This window comes from Halichoerus grypus, chromosome 7, assembly GCF_964656455.1.
Source record: "Halichoerus grypus chromosome 7, mHalGry1.hap1.1, whole genome shotgun sequence".
Lineage (NCBI taxonomy): Eukaryota > Metazoa > Chordata > Mammalia > Carnivora > Phocidae > Halichoerus > Halichoerus grypus.
In genome coordinates this window covers 298,240-319,523 of record NC_135718.1, presented here as the reverse complement: position 1 = coordinate 319,523, position 21,284 = coordinate 298,240, and the positions used below count along the sequence as shown (strand labels likewise).

At 50.1% G+C, this 21,284-nt stretch overlaps 1 protein-coding gene across 2 annotated transcripts; it reads left to right on the top strand.

The window, feature by feature from the left end:
* The first annotated feature begins 2,790 nt into the window (after positions 1-2,790).
* PAOX (polyamine oxidase) lies at positions 2,791-20,932 on the top strand. 2 transcript variants are annotated; one of them, XM_036109627.2, is made up of 7 exons: positions 2,795-3,090; positions 3,532-4,018; positions 5,343-5,542; positions 7,230-7,482; positions 17,702-17,814; positions 18,175-18,332; positions 20,495-20,932. In XM_036109627.2, the coding sequence occupies exons 1-7, from the start codon at positions 2,907-2,909 to the stop codon at positions 20,636-20,638; spliced, it is 1,539 nt and encodes a 512-aa protein (XP_035965520.1). In that variant the 5' UTR covers positions 2,795-2,906; the 3' UTR covers positions 20,639-20,932. The 2 variants fall into 2 exon arrangements, with proteins under 2 accessions (XP_077933054.1, XP_035965520.1); XM_078076928.1 differs by lacking the exon at positions 18,175-18,332 and having other exon boundaries at positions 2,791-3,090.
* The last annotated feature ends 352 nt before the right edge of the window (positions 20,933-21,284 follow it).

Sequence of the window (21,284 nt, the reverse complement as noted above, 5' to 3'; positions counted from 1 at the left end):
GCAGTGGCCCTGGTGCCATCCTGGCAGCAGCCTAGACGTCTGTCTTTGCACACAGGGATTCCAGAAGGAGGCATAGTTGGAGGTGGGTCTCCAGCACCCAGAATGCTGACCCTCTCCACTCCTGTCCACTCTTTGGCTTCAAAAATACTAGCAGCCAGACCTATATGCTGCAGGAAGGACACTGGAAGACTCTTACTGGGGAGCCTGGCCAGCCCAAAGGAAGGACTTAGAGATACTGATGGGGGTTCCCCAATTAACAGCCCCCCACCCTGAGCACTCCAGAGTTAAGCTCAAATTCGATGAGCCCCACTTACAAGCCTAGTATTTCCAAACAGCGCTCTGGCCTATTCTTCCTCATGAGCAAAAAACTACCTGCCAGCATGCAAAGTGTCTTCCTGGAAGGTAGAAACAGAAGAAACAATGGAGCAAACCTACCAAGCAGGAGAATGAGACTTCAACGTTTCTCACTCATATCCTTAGACATTGCTTTCTTGAAGCAAGAACAGAACATTTCTCTAAAAAGAGACGTGTGTGGAAGAAGAGCTCTTGGAAATTAAACACTGTGACAGCAGAAACAAAAGCCTCATGGGGAGAAACCCTTCAGAAAGCAGAGCAACAAGTAAAGATGGAAAACAGGAGAGAATACATTGAACATTCAAGGTTCAGTCTCAAACCTCTGACATCCTAAAATAGGAATTTTAGAAAGAGGTAACAGCAAATGGGGGACAAGTCATTGGTGGAAACAATTGATTAGTGAAATAACCTATGAAATGTTCCCAGGACTGAAGGACAGGAGTGTCCAGACTGAGGGGTCTTTGAGTTCCCAACATAGTGAAAGAAAGTCCAGTCACATGGTGGCACCACCCTGAAATTTCAACAGATGATCCTAAAAATTTGCAGGGAGGAACAAGCCTCCACTGTGGTAAAGGATTGTAAATTTGCCTGTGAATTTCTTTCCTTTTTTTTTAAGATTTAATTTACTTAGAGCGCGAGAGAGAGCATGAGTAGGGGAATGGACAGAGGAAGAGGGACAAGCAGACTCCCTACTGAGCAGAGAGCCCAATGTAGGGCTCAATCCTAGGACCCTGAGATCATGACCTGAGCCAAAGTCAGAGGCTTAACCCACTGAGCCCCCCAGGTGCCTTGCTTGTGAATTTCTTAATGGCACTCCTAGAAGGGAGGAGACAATGCCTTCACAGTCTGAAGGAAGAGGTCTCTAATGTAGAGTTCTATGCTTAGGCAAACTACGAATCAAGTGTGAGGGTGAAACCAAGACATTTTCAGGCTTGCGGTATCATTAAAAAAATGATCTCCCAGACACGGCTTTTCAGCTTCACCCGAACAGGTGAGTGAATCAAGAAAAAAGAATAGATGGCTGAGGAGGGCCAGCACAGGGGGATAGGAATCCTCTGGGAGATGGAGAGGGAAAACCCAGACAGAAAGACCATCTACCCAGACTGGAACTGACTTAGGAGTGGTGTCCCAGGGACAGCCTCCTGTCCCTAGCCACCCTCCCTGGCTGGACTACGGAGCCACAGAAAGGAAGCCTCCCGGTGGATTAGAACAGCAGATTCTAGTGCATGCCTAAGAAGGAATGATGCACCCTAACGCCGGGTTGCAGGAAAGCCTTTTGGCAGAGGGCAGAAGCTTTCTAATCCTTACAAGACAGTAGAGGACAGATCTTCCTGAATTAGGGGAATTCTCCAGAAAGGCCTGCATGCTTGAAAATGTACTAAATGTCTCCTGGGGCGGGTGGGGGGAGGAGGGGGACCTGCGAGAAAGTTCTTCACTTACCCTTTATCTTGAACTTTGTATTTTATGTGTGTTACCTGTGTGTATAAACACCCGTGACCACACACACTCAGAACAGTGTCGTCGCCAAGAGCCTGCCTCGCAGCCCCACTTTGGACGTGTTGAGCCCTCCCTGACCCACCCTGACACCGCAGCCACCCTCGGACTTCCATCCAGAGGCTCCACGAGGTCCCAAGGTGAAGGCGCGCACCTCGCTTTTCTGAGGCAGGAGAGAGGTACCTCCTCCACCTTCTGGTCGCCTTTCCCACGTCTCCTTTGGAAGGAGACACGAGCCGCCTGGACGGCCGGCCCCATCCTCCCTCCGTGGGGACACCCGCCCAGCAGCGGGGCTGCACGCACCCACGGAGCCACGCTCGCCCTCACCCTGCCCTGCAGCCCGCACGTGGGCCGCAACTCTAGGGGAAGCCCCAAACCCAGACCAGAGGGTCACGTGGTGCGGCTGGCGCCCCGGCCTGGCCTCACCCCGCGCTCCTTGCTCCTCGCTCCTCGCTCCACCTACCCGCCTGCGCCTCCGTGCCTCGCGCCCCCCAGGCCCACTCCCGCCGGCGGGTGCCTCCACCCGCCCCGCCCCTCCCTATAGCTCCGCCTCAAACCCCGCCCTCCCACCTCCAGCCCCTCCCCTCCGCGCCTCGCCTCTCCCCTATCGCTCCGCCTCCAACCCCGCCCCCTCACAGCCACCTCGAGCCCTCGCCCCGCCCCGCCCTATCTCCCCGCCTCTAGCCCCGCCTCCCTCCCGTCCCCCTCCAGTCCCGTCCCTATCGCTCCGCCTCCAGCCCCGCCTCCTCCCCATCTACCTCCAGCCCCCGCCCCGCCCCGCCCCGCCCCGCCCCTATCGCTCCGCCTCCAGCCCCTCCTCCCTCCCATCCACCTCCAGTCCCGTCCGCCCCCGTGCCCCCATCCCGACGCCGGACGCCCAGTGCTCCCACCCCGTCCTACCCCTCCCCTATTGCTCCGCCTCCAGCCCCGCCTCCACCCCCATCCACCTCCAGTCCCGCCCCGCCCCTCGCCCTACCTCCCGGCCCTAACTGGGTCCTCTCCGCGCTCTCCGCACTTCGGAGCGGCGGGGGCGCACGGGGACTGACCCGGACGGCGCGATGGAGTCGAGTGGAGGCCGCGCGGAGGGCTCGGGCCGCGGCCCGCGGGTGCTGGTGGTGGGCAGCGGCATCGCGGGGCTGGGCGCCGCGCAGAGGCTCTGCCGCCACCCGGCCTTCCAGCAGCTGCGGGTCCTGGAGGCCACTGCCCGCGCCGGCGGCCGCATCCGCTCGGAGCGCGGCTTCGGTAACGGCCTCTCCCGGAACCCCTTCCCCGAGCCCATTTCCGGAACCCAACGGGTGCTGCCCGGGCTCTGCCGCTCCTGGTCCGGCCTGCACCTGGGTTAACCGACCCGGAAGCCTTACCTGGCCCCCCGAGTGAATCTCCGCCCCACCCCACTTGATCAGGCCAAGTTCAGGGGTCCCCGAAACTCAGCTGCCGTTGGCCCCCATGCCGGCTCTCCAAGTGTCCTCCGAAGGCGGGTGCAGGTCAGCGCCCCCCTTCAAATGTTCCCCTTAAACTAGGTCTGACCAGGCCCTAGGACTGTAGTCTTCAGGGACCGTGTGTCCCTGGGGCTGTTTTTAGAGCATATTTGGGAAGGGCAGGGCTGGTGTGGTTCAGGAGAAGGGCTCAGGGTTGGCCTTTGTGGGGAGAGAACCTCAAAGTGTCATCTGCTGCCCCTCCCAGGTGGCGTGGTAGAGCTAGGTGCTCACTGGATCCACGGGCCCTCACAGGGCAACCCCGTCTTTCAGCTGGCTGCCAAGTACCAGCTGCTAGGGGAGAAGGACTTGTCAGAGGAGAACCAGCTAATCGAAACTGGGGGTCATGTGGGCCTGCCATCTGTGTCCTACGCCAGCTCTGGGGTAAGTGTGAGCCGTGAGTTGGTGGTGGAGATGGCTAGTCTGTTCTATAGTCTCATAGACCAGACTCGGGAGTTCCTGCACACGGCTGATGCCCCAGTGCCCAGCGTTGGGGAGTACCTCAAGAAGGAGATCCGTCAGCACGCGGCTGGCTGGACAGAGGATGAGGAGACCAGGAAGCTCAAGCTGGCCATCCTCAACAGCTTCTTCAATGTGGAGTGCTGTGTGAGCGGTACCCATAGCATGGACCTGGTGGCCCTCGCACCCTTTGGGGAGTACACCGTGCTGCCGGGGCTGGACTGCACCTTTCCTGGGTATGTGCATGCCCCACCCACCCAGCCAGCCCTCTTTGTGCCCCGGGCCCCCTGGGGCCCCACACCCAGATCCCCTCCACGCACCCTGGGACCCCCTCCATTTACCCCAGTTCCCCTACCTGTGCTCCTGGAATCCATCCATGCACCCTGGTCCCTCTCCATGCACCCTAGGGCCCCCTCCATGTGCTCCTGGAGTCCCTCCATGCACCCAGATCCCCTCCATGCACTCCGGGCCCCTCCATGCACCCCGAAGCCCACTCCATGTGCTCCGGGGCCCCCTCCCTGTGCTCCTGGAGTCCCTCCATGCACCCAGATCCCCTCCATACACCCCAGGCCCCCTCCATTTACCCGAGTTTCCCTCTCTGTACTCCTGGAGTCCCTCCATGCACCCTGGGACCCCCTCCATGCACCCCAGGCCTCCCTCCATGCACCCTTGCCCCCTTCCATGTACCCTGGGCCTCTCTCCATGCACCCTGGGACCCCCCCCCATGCACCCAGGTCCCCTCTGAACCCTGGCCCCCTTTATGCACCCTTGTCCCTCTCCATGTACCTTGGTCCCTCCTCCATGCACCCTGGTACCCTCTGAATCCTGGCCCCCTTTATGCACCCTGGTTCCCCTCCATGTACCCTGTCCCTCTCCATGTGCCCTGATCCCCTCTGAATCCTGGCCCCCTTTATGCACCCTGGTTTCCCTCCATGCACCCTAGGACCCCTCCATGCACCCTGGGACCCTTTCCATTTACCTCAGGTTGGGGTTTGGGAAGCAGGGGAAGGGTGAGAGGGCCAGGAGGCCATTTGTCTTCATTGTTTTAGAGAGATTGCTCATTTGTTTCTCTAGTTTTGCTCACTTGGGAAAAATAATTATTTTCAAGAAAAGGTGGTTAAAAGAAGGCAGTGCATCCCATAACGCTTTCTTCCTCCCATGTTTACGAGGCCTCTGATGTGCTAAGTGCTGTGTGAGGCTCCGGCCCCTGTGATGGACAGACAGCCCACCCCTGGGGCAGGTGGCTATCCCCCCACTGAGCACTCAAGAGGCCCTCGCAGGACTGTCCCGCTGGGCTCTCCAGCATCACCCCAAGTCTCCTGGCAGGGGCGGGCATTTGTGATCAGAAGTAGGGTTCCAGGTGGTTGGGAAGGAGGCCTTGTCCTCCTACGATTACCTCCATTCACTCATGCTCACCAATCCCCCCGTTAGCCTGGGCGGTGGTAGTGGTGTTCCTGAGGTAGACTGGAAACCCCCGGGAGATCCCCTGCCCTCCTTCCCTGCAGGGCCACCTCCCCAGGCAGCTCCCTCTGAAAACACCAACACCTCTGTCTCTCCAAGTGGCTACCAGGGGCTCACAAACTGCATAATGGCCTCCTTGCCAGAGGACGTGATCGTTTTTAACAAGCCTGTGAAGACCATTCACTGGAACGGGTCCTTCCGGGAAGCCTTGTCTCCTGGGGAGAGGTTTCCAGTGCTGGTGGAGTGTGAGGACAGAACCTGCTTCCCCGCACATCACGTCATCATCACCGTGCCCTTAGGTAAAGCCCATTTTCCTGTCAGGTTTCCCCTTGGTCACTCACCCTCGGGGCCCCGGCAGCGGGCTCTGGAGTGTTTGTCAGGTGCTAGCTCACATTTTCAATCTAGTTTCGGACAGGCTTGTTCTATTGTGTTTTGTAGCAATTGCCAGCTTTGGAATTGAGTTCCACAATAAGAGAAAATGCATGTCTTGCTTCTTCCGAGGTCGTTTATGGAAAGGCTGGGACTGCCTCCAGAAGTTCACCAAGCTGTGCTTTCTTGGAGGCGGAAGTGGGTGTGAAAGCCAGCTCTCAGTTTCAGGCCTGGTGTAATCAAGGAAGGGCTCAAGCATATGGTTGTTTAATTCTAGATCTGACGCCCAAGACAGAAGCCATTTTGGCAATCTGACAAGAGGTGGGCGGCTGTGAGCCAAGCCGTGTCTGTGCATCTCATTTACTCTGCAGGCAGCTGGGATGTGTGTGTCCCCAGCCTGTCTGACAGATGCAAACGAATCACGCCACTTAACTGTGCCAGTTCACACAGCTAGCAGGGGCCAGAGCTGGTGGAAGATGCAGAGCAAGGGTCCAAGCCGCCCGGCTCTGGGCTCCTTCAGCACGGACGTGCTGGCCGGGGGTGAGCTTGCTCAGCTCCCAGCTCCTTTCTCGCACACATGGAATCACACTGGACATATTAACATAGTCTGCTGATACTCTGTTTGCCGCCCCTTCTTTTTTTTGGTTAATAAAACTTTTGTCAGTGCTTCCAAATCAGCACATACAGATCCATCAGTCATTTTTTACCCCCCCCACCGGTGTCTGTGTGTGCTTGCTGGGCCCCTGCTATTATCAGTGAGTGCATTACTGGGTCTGTTGATACTGTTCACAAGGAGCCAGGCCACCTGTCACATTGGTCCTTTATAGCCACATAGTATTTTCTTGTATGTAGGGGTCATTGCTTAATATTCCTTAGTTGATGGAAATTCAGCCTATTTTCACTTTTCTCGTTTTACATAGCATTTTCCATGTGCATTTAAAAACACTTGTGTGAATATATCTGTGGCATAAATCGCAGGAGTGGGAGTGGCTGGGTTGAGGGTCTGGCAAATGGGACTGTGGGTGGAGGGCATGGTGACCCTTCTGTGGGTCCTCACAGCCTCTGTGGATCTGTTTCCTCTTGGGCTGTTTGTCCTTTACTTACTGGCTTGCAAGTTATCTGTGTTGTAAGGAGACTGGCTTGTGCTGCAAATAGTCCCTCTCATTGTTTGACTCTGGCCCAGAATTAATTTTTTTTGCCAGGCAGGTTAGTTTTCATGTAGCTTGTGGATAAAGCCTGTATATTGTGATGCTACTCCAAACTATTCCAGAGCAGCATGGTTTGCAGACGTTGAGAGGCAGACAGGTTGAGAAGTGAGAAACCATCCTACAGAGCAGGTTGGGTGGGGCATGAGAGCTGTCCCTGCCTGACCAGGTGGCCATGGGGCCTTCCTTTTCCCTCCGCTGTGGTGTTGCTCGCTGAGGCTGAGTTCCGATGGCCAGAGCCAGCCCGATTTCTGGGAGCCCAGTTGAGCTGGGGCTGGTGTGGGTTACTGGACAGTCTCTGGAAGCCTCCTTTCTCTGACTCCTCTGATGGGTGTCAGGGTGGGTTCCTGTGGCTGCCAGTTCCAGTTTAAGAGATTATGTGGTGTAAGTTGAGTCCACTTGTGAATTCCAGGTTTTCTTAAAGAACATCTGGACACCTTCTTTGAACCACCACTGCCCCCTCAGAAGGCAGAAGCGATCAGGAAAATAGGCTTTGGGACCAGCAATAAAATCTTCCTGGAGTTTGAGGAGCCCTTCTGGGAGCCAGACTGCCGGCACATCCAGGTGGTGTGGGAGGACACGTCTCCCCTGGAGGACGTCACCTCTGGCCTACAGCACGTCTGGTTCAAGAAGCTTATTGGCTTTTTGGTCCTGCCTTCCTTTGCGTATGTATGCTTCTTGAGTTTCTCTGAGGAAGCTTCAGGGGTGAGCTCTGAGGGGGCTGATTCTTTGGCCTTAGTTTTGTTGAGAATCCAGCAGTGTATTGATTCCCTGGGAGGCATTTCTGGAGGATTTCTGGGTGGGATTCCAAGGGCACCCCAGAGCGCTGATGACACACACTGGGGCCTGAACCACTGCAGGGACAGACAGAAGCCTCTTGTAGGCAGCCTGTTGGTGTGTCTCAGGTCCTTGAATGAGCTGGTGGCCTGGAGGGCATGTTCAATCAGTAAGAAAATATTTACTGAAATTCCCAGGAAGCTGGGGTGTGGAGGTTACAGAAGGAATTTGAAACACAGAAGTGTCTGTAACTGGGAGACAATATTTAAACCTGATGCAGTAATTGAGCAACATATCCTTCTAAGTCAGAAATCAAAGACCCATTAGTGGCTAAATTGTATGGTCCATCTATAACGCATAAATAATGCCGTGTATATGGACTTGGTGCGAACTCAGAAAATAAGACCATGAATCATTTAGGGAGGGAGGGACTGATTTTTCCAGCAGGATCAAAATATGTGGTTAGCGTGTTGTAGTCAATTGGCAGACACGAGTCCAAATTTCCACACAGAGACGTGTCAGGATTGGGGACCATATTCTGGGCCTGGAGGACAAAACGCAGGCATGCCTGCAGCTGATTTCATCCCCGACAGCCACAGAAGCTGGGTGCATGCGCTCCTCCCACCTAGGAGGGGACCCTGCACGTGTCCTTTGGACTGAAGATAAAGTGACATCCAGGGGGTTGGAAATGTGTCCAGGGTCGTGGATGCATAGGGGAACGGTGGCTGGGTGTGCTCGGCTGCCTGCCCCACACTTGGCTCTGTAGCCTGTGCTCAGGACGTTGGTGGAGACAGCAGTCATCAGGATACTCTGTGGGCTAGGACAGTGGCTCTCACACTTTGTGGTCTCTTTAAAAATATCGAGGATTCCAAAGAGCTTTTGTTTAGGTGGGTTGTGTCTGCACATTTACCACATTAGAAATTAAGACAGAAATTAAAAATATTTATTTTTTAAACTGAGTAAATCTATACCGTGTGAGCATAAATAACATTTTTTCTGAGGGGGGAGGGGCAGAGGATGAGAGAGAATCTCAAGCAGACTCCACCCTCAGCGTAGAGCCCGGTGTGGGGCTCAGTCTCAAGATTCTGAGATCATGACCTGAACTGAAATCGAGAGTCGGACGCTTAACTGACTGAGCCACCCAGCACCCCATTACACTTTTAAATGAAAATACATTAACATTTTTAAATGAAAAATAACTATATTTCTGGGTGCCTGGGTGGCTCAGATGGTTAAGCGTCTGCCTTCGGCTCAGATCATGATCCCGGGGTCCTGGGATCGAGTCCCGCATCGGGCTCCCTGCTAGGCGGGGAGCCTGCTTCTCCCTCTGCCTCTGCCTCTCTCTCTCTCTCTCTGACTCTCATGAATAAATAAATAAAAAAAAAAAAGAAAAAAAAGAAAAATAACTATATTTCTAAAACAAAATTTAGTGAGGAGAGTGGCAGTGCTTTGTCTTTTTTCCTCATCTCTTTACTGTCAGGCTTAACAGTGGACAGCTTGGCTCTCCAGGCTGTCGGCATGCGGTGGTGCCGCGGCTCATTCCACTCGAAGTAGATTGAAAGTCTTGACTCAGATACGTAGTTCAGAGAAGGGGTGGTGTTTAAATAGTCTTCAGGGGCACCTGGGTGGCTCAGTTGGTTGAGCAACTGCCTTCGGCTCAGGTCATGATCCTGGAGTCCCGGGATCGAGTACCGCATCGGGCTCCCTGCTCAGCGGGGAGCCTGCTTCTCCCTCTCCCACTCCCCCCTCTTGTGCTCTCTCTCTCTCTCTCATTCTCTCTCTCAAATAAATAAATAAAATCTTTAAAAATAAATAAATAGTCTTCAGATGACTGTGGGTATTCTTTGATACGGCACCAAAACTTAAGTGGTCGCTCCTTCAAGGTGAGGTGCGGTGTGGAATCTGAAAGCTTGTCCATGGGTGTTTGTGCTCGAGGGCACCAAAATGCACTGTCTGTCCTGCACTTTGAGTGGATCTTGCACCTGCCCCTAGTTTGGGCATTCCAAACATTGATATATTTCATTGTACAACATCAAACAATTAAGTTTATTAATATCACCATGGATCTCAGGAAAATCTCGTGGTATTGGGAACCTATCAAGCTGTTGGTGGCAGATACAAGTTTTCTAAAATTGTAATTTTTGCTTGAGAGCTTAAATTTTATCATTGGCAGTAAATGCTTGCAGTTGTTTTCCTTGTGATAGACATACTGCTCATTTTCGAGAAAATGTCTGCCAAACACCCAAGTTTGCATACCAGCAACATTCTTTCTTTTTTTTTTTTAAAGATTTTGTTTATTTATTTGACAGAGACAGCGAGAAAGGGAACACAAGCAGGGGGAGTGGGAGAGGGAGAAGCAGGCTTCCTGCAGAGAAGGGAGCCCGATGCGGGGCTCGATCCCAGGACCCTGGGATCATGACCTGAGCTGAAGGCAGACGCTTAATGACTGAGCCACCCAGGCGCCCCAGCAACATTCTTTCAAGTCAAAATGGTGTCCACGAAAGAAGCAGCTGCTTAGTTGGCAGCTCGGACCACTGCCCAGGGCTGTACGTCAACGACCGTCCCACGTCTGCATGTCCACGTGCAGCACAAGTGCTTTATTCTCGTATCTCATTTTTTTTACTCTTTTATTGTTATGTTAATCACCATACATTACATCATTAGTTTTTGATGTAGTGTTCCATGATTCATTGTTTGTGCATAACACCCAGTGCTCCATGCAGAACATGCCCTCTTTAATACCCATCACCAGGCTAACCCATCCTCCCACCCCCCTCCCCTCTAGAACCCCCAGTTTGTTTTTCAGAGTCCATCGTCTCTCATGGTTCTTCTCCCCCTCCGATTTCCCCCCCTTCACTCTTCCCCTCCTGCTATCTTCTTTTTTTTTTTTTCTTAACATATATTGCATTATTTGTTTCAGAGGTACAGATCTGTGATTCAACAGTCTTGCACAATTCACAGCGCTCACCGTAGCACATACCCTCCCCAGTGTCTATCACCCAGGCACCCCATCACTCCCACCCCCCTCCACTCCAGCAATACTCAGTTTGTTTCCTGAGATTAAGAATTCCTCATATCAGTGAGGTCATATGATACATGTCTTTCTCTGATTGACTTATTTCACTCAGCATAACACCCTCCAGTTCCATCCACATCGTTGCAAATGGCAAGATCTCATTCCTTTTGATGGCTGCATAATATTCCATTATATATATATACCACTTCTTCTTTATCCATTCATCTGTCTATGGACATCTTGGCTCTTTCCACGGTTTGGCTATTGTGGACATTGCTGCTATAAACATCGGGGTGCATGTACCCCTTCGGATCCCTACATTTGTATCTTTGGGGTAAATACCCAGTAGTGCAATTGCTGGATCGTATGGTAGCTCTATTTTCAACTTTCTGAGGAACCTCCATACTGTTTTCCAGAGTGGCTGCACCAGCTTGCATTCCCACCAACAGTGTAGAAGGGTTCCCCTTTCTCTGCATCCCCGCCAGCATCTGTCATTTCCTGACTTGTTAATTTTAGCCATTCTGACTGGTGTGAGGCGGTATCTCATTGAGGTTTTGATTTGGATTTCCCTGATGCCGAGCGATGTTGAGCACTTTTCATGTGTCTGTTGGCCACTTGGATGTCTTCTTTGGAAAAATGTCTGTTCATGTCTTCTGCCCATTTCTTGATTGGATTCTTTGTTCTTTGGGTGTTGAGTTTGATAAGTTCTTTATAGATTTTGGATACTAGCCCTTTATCTGATATGTCATTTGCAAATATCTTCTCCCATTCTGTCAGTTGTCTTTTGGTTTTGTTGACTGTTTCTTTTGCTGTGCAAAAGCTTTTTATCTTGATGAAGTCATAGTTCATTTTTGCCCTTGCTTCCCTTGCCTTTGGCGATGTTTCTAGGAAGAAGTTGCTGTGGCTGAGGTCGAAGAAGTTGCTGCCTGTGTTCTCCTTTAGGATTTTGATGGACTCCTGTCTCACATTGAGGTCTTTCAACCATTTGGAGTCTATTTTTGTGTGTGGTGTAAGGAAATGGTCCAGTTTCATTCTTCTGCATGTGGCTGTCCAATTTTCCCAACACCATTTGTTGAAGAGACTGTCTTTTTTCCATTGGACATTCTTTCCTGCTTTGTTGAAGATTAGTTGACCCTAGAGTTGAGGGTCCATTTCTGGGCTCTCTATTCTGTTCCATTGATCGATGTGTCTGTTTTTGTGCCAGTACCATACTGTCTTGATGATGACAGCTTTGTAATAGAGCTTGATGTCCGGAATTTTGATGCCACCAGCTTTGCTTTTCTTTTTCAACATTCCTCTGGCTATTCGGGGTCTTTTCTGGTTCCATACAAATTTTAGGATTATTTGTTCCATTTCTTTGAAAAAAGTGGGTGGTCTTTTGATGGGGATTGCATCGAATGTGTAGATTGCTCTAGGTAGCATTGACATCTTCACAATATTTGTTCTTCCAATCCATGAGCATGGAACGTTTTTCCATTTCTTTGTGTCTTCCTCCATTTCTTTCATGAGTATTTTATAGTTTTCTGAGTACAGATCCTTTGCCTCTTTGGTTAGATTTATTCCTAGGTATCTTACGGTTTTGGGTGCAATTGTAAATGGGATCGACTCCTTAATTTTTCTTTCTTCTGTCTTGTTGTTGGTGTATAGGAATGCCACTGATTTCTGTGCATTGATTTTATATCCTGCCACTTGACTGAATTCCTGTATGAGTTCTAGCAGTTTTGGGGTGGAGTCTTTTGGGTTTTCCACATAAAGTATCATATCATCTGCAAACAGTGAGAGTTTGACTTCTTTTGCCGATTTGGATGCCTTTTGTTTCTTTTTGTTGTCTGATGGCTGTGGCTAGGAATTCTAATACTATGTTGAATAGCAGTGGTGATAGTGGACATCCCTGCCGCATTCCTGACCTTAGGGGGAAAGCTCTCAGTTTTTCCCCATTGAGAATGATATTCGCTGTAGGTTTTTCATGGATGGCTTTTATGATATTGAGGTATGTACCCTCTATCCCTATACTCTGAAGAGTTTTGATCAAGAAAGGATGCTGTACTTTGTCAAATGCTTTTTCTGCATCTATTGAGAGGATCATATGATTCTTGTTCTTTCTTTTATTAATGTATTGTATCACATTGATTGATTTGCAGATGTTGAACCAAACTTGCAGCCCAGGGATAAATCCCACTTGGTCGTGGTGAATAATCCTTTTAATGTACTGTTGGATCCTATTGGCTAGTATTTTAGTGAGAATTTTTGCATCCATGTTCATCAAGGATATTGGTCTGTAATTCTCCTTTTTGATGGGGTCTTTGGTTTGGGGATCAAGGTAATGCTGGCCTCATAAAGCGAGTTTGGAAGTTTTCCTTCCATTTCTATTTTTTGGAACAGTTTCAGAAGAATAGGTATTAATTCTTCTTGAAATGTTTGGTAGAATTCCCCTGGGAAGCCATCTGGCCCTGGGCTTTTATTTGTTGGGAGATTTTTGATGACTGCTTCAATTTCCTTAGCGGTTATAGGTCTGTTCAGGTTTTTTATTTCTTCCTGGTTCAGTTTTGGTAGTTGATACATCTCTAGGAATGCATCCATTTCTTTCAGGTTATCTAATTTGCTGGCATAGAGTTGCTCATAATATGTTCTTGTAATTGTTTGTATTTCTTTGGTGTTGGTTGTGATCTCTCCTCTTTCATTCATGATTTTGTTGATTTGGGTCATTTCTCTTTTCTTTTTGATAAGTCTGGCCAGGGGTTTATCAACCTTGTTAATTCTTTCAAGAACCAGCTCCAGGTTTTGTTAATCTGTTCTACTGTTCTTTTGGTTTCTATTTCATTGATTTCTGCTCTGATCTTTATTATTTCTCTTCTCCTGCTGGGTTTAGGCTTTATTTGCTGTTCTTTCTCCAGCTCCTTTAGGTGTAGGGTTAGGTTGTGTATTTGAGACCTTTCTTTTTCTTGAGAAAGGCTTGTATTGCTATATACTTTCCTCTTAGGACTGCCTTTGCTGCATCCCAAAGATTTTGAACAGTTGTGTTTTCATTTTCATTGGTTTCCATGATTTTTTTTAATTCTTCTTTAATTTCCTGGTTGACCCATTCATTCTTCAGTAGGATGCTCTTTAGCCTCCATGTATTTGAGTTCTTTCCGACTTTCCTCTTGTGATTGAGTTCTAGTTTCAAAGCATTGTGGTCTGAAAATAGGCAGGGAATGATCCCAGTCTTTTGGTACCGGTTGAGACCTGATTTGTGACCTAGGATGTGATCTATTCTGGAGAATGTTCCATGGGCACCAGAGAAGAATGTGTATTCCTTTGCTTTGGGATGGAATGTTCTGAATATGTCTGTGAAGTCCATTTGGTCCAGTGTGTCATTTAAAGTCTTTATTTCCTTGTTGATCTTTTGCTTAGATGATCTGTCCATTTCAGTGAGGGGGGTGTTAAAGTCCCCCACTATTACTGTATTGTTGTCAATGTGTTTCTTTGCTTTTGTTATTAATTGCCTAATATAATTGGCTGCTCCCATGTTAGGGGCATAGATATTTACAATTGTTAGATCTTCTTGTTGGATAGACCCTTTAAGTAGGATATAGTGTCCTTCCTCATCTCTTATTACAGTCTTTGGTTTAAAATCTAATTTGTCTGATATAAGGATTGCCACCCCAGCGTTCTTTTGGTGTCCATTAGCATGGTAAATGGTTTTCCACCCCCTCACTTTAAATCTGGGTGTGTCTTTGGGTCTAAAATGAGTCTCTTGCAGACAGCAAATCGATGGGTCTTGTTTTTTAATCCAATCTGATAGCCTGTGTCTTTTGATTGGGGCACTTAGCCCATTTACATTCAGGGTAACTATTGAAAGGTATGAATTTAGTGCCATTGTATTGCCTGTAAGGTGACTGTTACTGTATATTGTCTGTGTTCCTTTCTGGTCTATGTTGCTTTTAGGCTCTGTCTTTGCTTAGAGGACCCCTTTCAATATTTCTTGTAGGGCTGGTTTCGTGTTTGCAAATTCCTTTAGTTTTTGTTTGTCCTGGAAGCTTTTTATCTCTCCTTCTATTTTCAATGACAGCCTAGCTGGATATAGTATTCTTGGCTGCATATTTTTCTTGTTTAGTGCTCTGAATATATCCTGCCAGTCCTTTCTGGTCTGCCAGGTCTCTGTGGATAGGTCTGTTGCCAATCTAATGTTTCTACCATTGTAGGTTACATATCTCTTCTCCCGAGCTGCTTTCAGGATTTTCTCTTTGTCTCTGAGACTTGTAAGTTTTACTATTAGATGTTGGGGTGTTGACCTATTTTTATTGATTTTTGAGAGGGGTTCTCTGTGCCTCCTGGATTTTGATGCCTGTTTCCTTCCCCAAATTAGGGAAGTTCTTTGCTATAATTTGCTCCAATATACCTTCTGCCCCTCTGTCTCTTTCTTCTTCTTCTGGGATCCCAAGTATTCTAATGTTGTTTCGTCTTATGGTATTGCTTATTTCTCGAATTCTGCCCTCGTGATCCAGTAGTTGTTTATCTCTCTTTTTCTCAGCTTCTTTATTTTCCATCATTTGGTCTTCTATATCACTGATTCTCTCTTCTGCCTCATTTATCCTAGCAGTTAGCGCCCCCATTTTTGACTGCACCTCATTAATAGCCTTTCTGATTTCGACTTGGTTAGATTTTAGTTCTTTTATTTCTCCAGAAAGGGTTTCTCTAATAACTTCCATGCTTTTTTCAAGCCCAGCTAGTATCTTTAAAGTGATGATTCTGAATTCTAGATCCGACATCGTACTAATGTCCGTATTGAGTAGGTCCCTGGCAGTCGGTACTACCTCTTGCTCTTTTTGTTGAGGTTATTTTTTCCGTCTTGTCATTTTGTCTGGAGGAGAATAGATTAATGAGGGAACAAAATGCTAACAGGGTAAGAACGTCCCCAGAAAATATACTCTAAGGAAATCAGAAAAGACCTGAAGCAGGGGGAAAAGAAAGGGAAAGAAAGAAAAAAGAAAAAGAAAAAAAAGAAAAAAGAAAAAGATAAAAACAAACAAAAACAGAACAAAACAAAACAAAAAAACCAGAATATGATCAAATATGATCAGGCTGGTGCATAGATCAGTGCCACACACTAGATTTTGGGTGTATTTTGGTCTGTTAGAAGAAAGTGCCTCCCAAAATTTTAAAGAAAGAAAAACTTATATATGTACAAAAATAAGGGTTGATATGATGAAGGGATGGAATATGACTGTAAAGATGAAAATTATAAAAAATTTTATAAAAGGAATTGATAAGAAGTTGTTTGAAAAAAGAAAGAAGAGGATTTAAAAAAAAAAGAAAAAAAAAGGGAGAGAATGTGATCAGGCAGGAGAGTAGAACAAAACCATACACTAGAGATATAGGTTATATTTTGATCTGTTAGAAGAAACTATCTCAAAATTTTAAAGAGAGAACAACTTATATATATATGCCAAAAATACGGGTAACTACTATGAAGGGATAGAATATGACTCTAAAAATGAAAAATAAAAATGTTTTTTAAAAAAGGGACTGGTAAGATGTTGGTTGAAAAAGGGAAAAAGAATAATTCAAAAAAAAAAAGGTAAAAAAAAAATTAACTTTGAAAGACTAAAGAATCATGGTAAAAAAGCCGTGGATTCTCTGTGCAGTATTCCCCTAGGGCTGGAGTTCTGCCGTTCTCATTGATCGGTAAACTTGGTCTTGGCTGGCTGTTCTCGCTGATCTCCTGGGGGAGGGGCCTGTTGCCGTGGTTCCCAAATGTCTTTGCCGGAGGCGGAATTGCCCCGCCCTTGCCGGTCCGGGCTAAGTCATCTGCTCGGGTTTGCTCTCCGGAGCTTTTGTTCCCTGCAAGCTTTCCGTACAGCTTTGGAGGCGGAGAGTGAAAGTGGCGGCCTCCCAGTCTCCGCCCCGGCGGAGCCGAGAACTCGGGGTCCCGCTCCTCAGTGCGCCCCCAGAGAAAAGCAGTCAGTCACTCCCGTCTCCCCGGTCTCCGGCCGCACTCCGTGCTCACCCGGCCTGTGACCGAGCGTTTCTATCTCTGGCACCCGACCCCGGGTGGAGTCTCCAAACCCAGCAGATCCCCGCGGTGCGCTCCCGCCGCTCCTCCCGGGGGAGGAAGGTGAGTCTCCCCGGATCTGCCGCTTGTTGGGTCCCTGCTGGAGGAGCGGTGGCCCGACTGTGCCGCGGATCACGGTCTATGACAACCCCGAGCTGAGAGCCCGCGCCTGGGCTCCGTCTCTGCAGCCGGCTTCCCCGCTCCGATCCCTGGGAGCTCTGCCGCACTCAGGCACCCCCGGTCTTTCTGTGACCCCGAGGGTCCTGAGACCACACTGTCCCACGAGGGTTCCACCCCCCGCTTCGCCACCAGAGTGACGTCCATCAGCGGAGCCGACTCTAAAAGTTCCGATTTTGTGCTCCGCGGCTCTATCACTTGCCAGAAGCGGCCGACGGAGGCCCCTCCCCCGCCGTCTATCCTCCCGAATATCGCCTCGGATTCACTTCTCCGCACGTCCTACCTTCCAGAAAGTGGTCGCTTTTCTGTGCAGAGAGTTGCTGCTCCTTTTCTTCGATCTCCTGTTGAGTTCGTAGGTGTTCAGATTGGTTTGATCCCTATCCAGCTGTATTCCTGGGAGGAGACGAAATCCAGGTCTCCTGCTCCTCCGCCAGCTTGCTCCACCCCCCGCCCGTATCTCATTTTGTCACACAGAATGTTGGAGTCGTGTACTCAAGAGTCAAGATTTAATACAGTTAATAACTTCTACTGCTTGCTCCAGGACATTCTCAAGTGAATTTGGCATTTTATTTGTTTATTTTTTTTATGGTGTGTGTGTCGGGGAAGAACACTGCGTCTGGTGGTGTGGTTTGTGTCCTGGTCCTGATTCTGTGAAGGGACAGCCGATCACACACTGTGGGCCTTGCACGCCCGTGTCTATGTTAGCAGAATAGAAACAGCAAGCACTGTCTCAGCTTTAAGAAAAGAGTTGTGACCTCACAGATCCCTGGGGGCTGGCGCCCCGGGCAGGGTTATGGGTCACACTTGCAGTCCGGGTGCTGTAGGTGCTGTGCACAGTTGACCTGGCTGCAAGTCGTCTCAGGGTGTGTCTCGCACACAGGTCTGTCCACGTCCTCTGCGGGTTCATCGCTGGGCTGGAGTCTGAGTTTATGGAGACGCTCTCTGACGAGGAAGTGCTCCTGTCTCTGACCCAAGTGCTTCGCAGGGTGACAGGTACGGAGCGTGTGTGGCCGGGCACCACGGGGGCTCCTTGTTGGCGATCTCTGGACAGGAACCCAGCTTAGCACTATAACCCTCCAGGGACAGTCCTTCCTGATGTTAGTGGGGTCACTCAGAGTTCTCATCTCTGAGGAACTGAAATGGCTTTGCAAACACTTTCCACTTCTGTTTTCTGTTTCTGGGTGAACTGAGTTAAGCAAAGCGGTGAGACAGGGAGAGCCTCTGATGGATACACTCACGGTGAGGTTTTCTTTCCGGGTGGTTTCCTTTGTTTTAAACTGTAGGGTCTTAAAGGGAAGCTGGGCTGGGGCCAGGGGGCAGAGGTACCACACTGACGCACGTCTCTGGGTGCAGGAAACGCCAGGCTCCCCGCGCCCAGGAGCGTGCTGCGCTCCTGCTGGTACAGCGCCCCGTTCACCAGGGGGTCCTACAGCTACGTGGCCGTGGGCAGCACCGGGGACGACATCGACCTGCTGGCGCAGCCCCTGCCCGAGGAGGGCGCAAAGGCGCAGGTGAGGCAGGCACAGGTGGGGCTGGGACCCCTGAGGCTGGGTCCCTGTGCTTTTTGAAATTAGGAATCGTGAAACATGTATTATTTTATCAGAATTGTACATGTACTTAGCCTAAAAAGCATCAGAAAATTCTACAGTGCTGGTAGCAAAATAACAAAGTAACAAAATAACAAAATACAGCAGGCTGCTGGAGGGTGCCCAACATCCCCTTCCCAACCCCCTTCCCAGACGGTCAGAGCCGAGTCTCAGCTCCAGATTTACCACATCTCTAAATAACACGCTTATGCTGCCACTTTTTACAAAACACTCAGTCATGGAAAGCTTCGGATGTGTGCACAAGCAGGCTGGACCTTTGGGCCCCCACCTGCGGCTTTGGCGCTGTGCTGTGGGGGCCGCGGCCCATCCCCCCACCTCTCCACTGTGTGATTATGACATCGTTTCACTGCAGACACTCCGGAATGGGTCTCTAAAGATAAAGGATGCCCTCTAAAAATGTGTAACTATAGCAAAGTTATCCCAGTTAAAAATTATGATAATTCCTCCATATTATCCAAAACTCAGGGTTCAGTTTCCCCAGTGCCCTATAATCTCTTTACAGTTTGCTTGTTCCATAATGTTGCTCCTTGAATTTTCAGTTTTAGGCATCCCTGACTGACTCTCCCTATGGCAGATAAGGTTTTAGCTCTCTTGCACTCCTCTGTCCACTCAGCACTTAGCTCTGCCCTGGCCTCCCCATGTGTGATGCGGTGCTTTTGTTAAGACCACTATTCAGTGTGTCCATCATCTGGTTTGCTCCAGGCCCTGTCCACATGTGGCCTGTAAGCACACTGTGGTTCCTTTCCTGCCTGTTTGTAGATGTGAGTGTGTGTCTGTGAGTCTGTGGGTGGGTGTGTGGAGTGTGTGCAAGTGAGTGTGACTGAGTGCGTGAGTGAGGGAGTGTGTAGGGCTCCGTTTTCCGTGCACTTCTTTGCCTGGACTCTGCTAACTCTTTCCATCATCTCTCGCTTCCTTCCCACACCCCAGTGTCAGCTTCAGCTCCTGATGCCCAGCCCCTGCCTATCCGGCACCCCTTGCCCCGCCTGCCCCGTGCACTTACTTTTGGAGCATTTATTCTAGTAGCTTCCTGACGAGGTGGTGCAGGGGAGGTAAATTTTTAGAGAAAGTTAAGTTTGCATGTGTGGAATTGTCCTTTTTCTACCTTAGACTTCAGGTGTTCCAGTCCTGTCACTACGTAACAAACCACCTGAAAACCCACTGGTGGAAACAACCACTTTATTATGCTCACAGGTTCTGTAGGTGGGCGCAAGGGACCGTCTGTTTCTGCCCATGATGTCTGGGGTCTCAGTGGGGAAGACTTGGCCTGTGCCAGGGTCACTCAGGGCTGGGGTGGGGGTCATCTGAGGCTGCTCGTCCTGCACGGCTGCCCTGGGCTGGGACACTGGCGGGAGCACCTGCCGTGGCCTCTGTGTGGCTCAGGCTTCCTCACAGCATGGCTGCTGCCGCCATGTGGCGGCCCAGCTAGGATGTCAGAAAGTGCTGATCTGCCATACTCCACTCCACAGCAGGCACAAGCCTGCCCAGATTCAAGGGCAGGACGCAGATCCTACCTCTCTATGGGAGGTGTCTCCAAGAACTGGTGGTCCTGGAAGAGCTGCACGGGGGGTGTAGATCCTAGTTTGAGAGGCACGTCCCTCAGCGTTCTGAAGACATTCTTCAGTGCTGCTCTTGGGAAGTCCAAAGCCATTCAGCTTCCTTCCTTTCTTACCTCTTAGGAAGCTTGGAATTATCTCAGCTCTCTGTTCTTTTTTCTCCTCCTCCTTCTTCTTTTGTGGGATTTTGTTGTTTGGATGGGGGACTGGTCCTCAAATTTTTTTTATCTTTTTCCCTCCTAATTTCCATCTCTTTGGGTTTTCACTTTGTGTTTTGGGTGAAGTTTTTAACATTGCATCCCAAACTGTCTGTCGAGTTTTCCATTTTGCATTCGCTTTTGATTGCAGGAGTGCTTGCTGTCTGCCTACCTGCTCAGGCTTCCTGGCCGTCTCAGGGCTCAGTGGGATTAGTGAGCAGTAAAGCCACACATCTGCCCTCAGCTCTGCAGCCACAGCGAGAGGCGTGTGGCTGCCGCCTGATTCCCGGCACCTAACCCTGGCTTTTCTTTGCAGCTCCAGATACTGTTTGCAGGGGAAGCCACACATCGGACATTTTACTCCACCACGCACGGGGCTCTGCTGTCTGGCTGGAGGGAGGCCGACCGGCTCATCGCTCTGCAGGACCCCCAGGCGCAGCTGCCGGGGCCCTGGCTCTGAGCCCTGCTCCTCCCATTCTGAGCCCAGCACTGCCCCTCCAGTGCCGGGGAGTGGGGGGGTGGTGGTGGGGAGGGTGACATCATCCTTTCCTCTGACAGTGTCTGGCCTGGCTTGCGATTTGGGGATGTTAATGACAGCCTGCCTTTTTTGGTGACTGGGGGCAGCTCTGATTTTTCATGTCACTGAGTCTGGCCAGGGCCCAGCTTGAGCTGAGTGCGAGGTCTTCTTGGAGAAATGAGACACGGGACAACACCACTGCTGCTGAGGGCATGCACATAAAGTTGTTAAAGCCTCCATGCCTCCTCGTTCTTGTACTCAGGCCTGCGGCACCTGTCACTTCTGTCTTCGCCAGGCCCCAGGCCTGGGCCGTTGCAGGGCCAGGTGCCCCCTCCCCTGAGTTCCCTGGACTTTGGATGCTGTGGTCGCCCCTCGTCACGGGCACCTTCAGGCACTCCTGAGCTCTCATTGCTGGTCTCAGGACCGCACCGACAGATACTTTAGCAGATACCCACTGTACGTTGGGCTGGGGGAGGGCCAGAGAGTGCGGACACATGAGTACACGGGGGCACCCCATCCTGACCTGGGGCCAGAGGTTTTCTAAAGGAAGGGAATAAAAAATGAGGCCTCAAGAGTGCAGAGGGGTGGG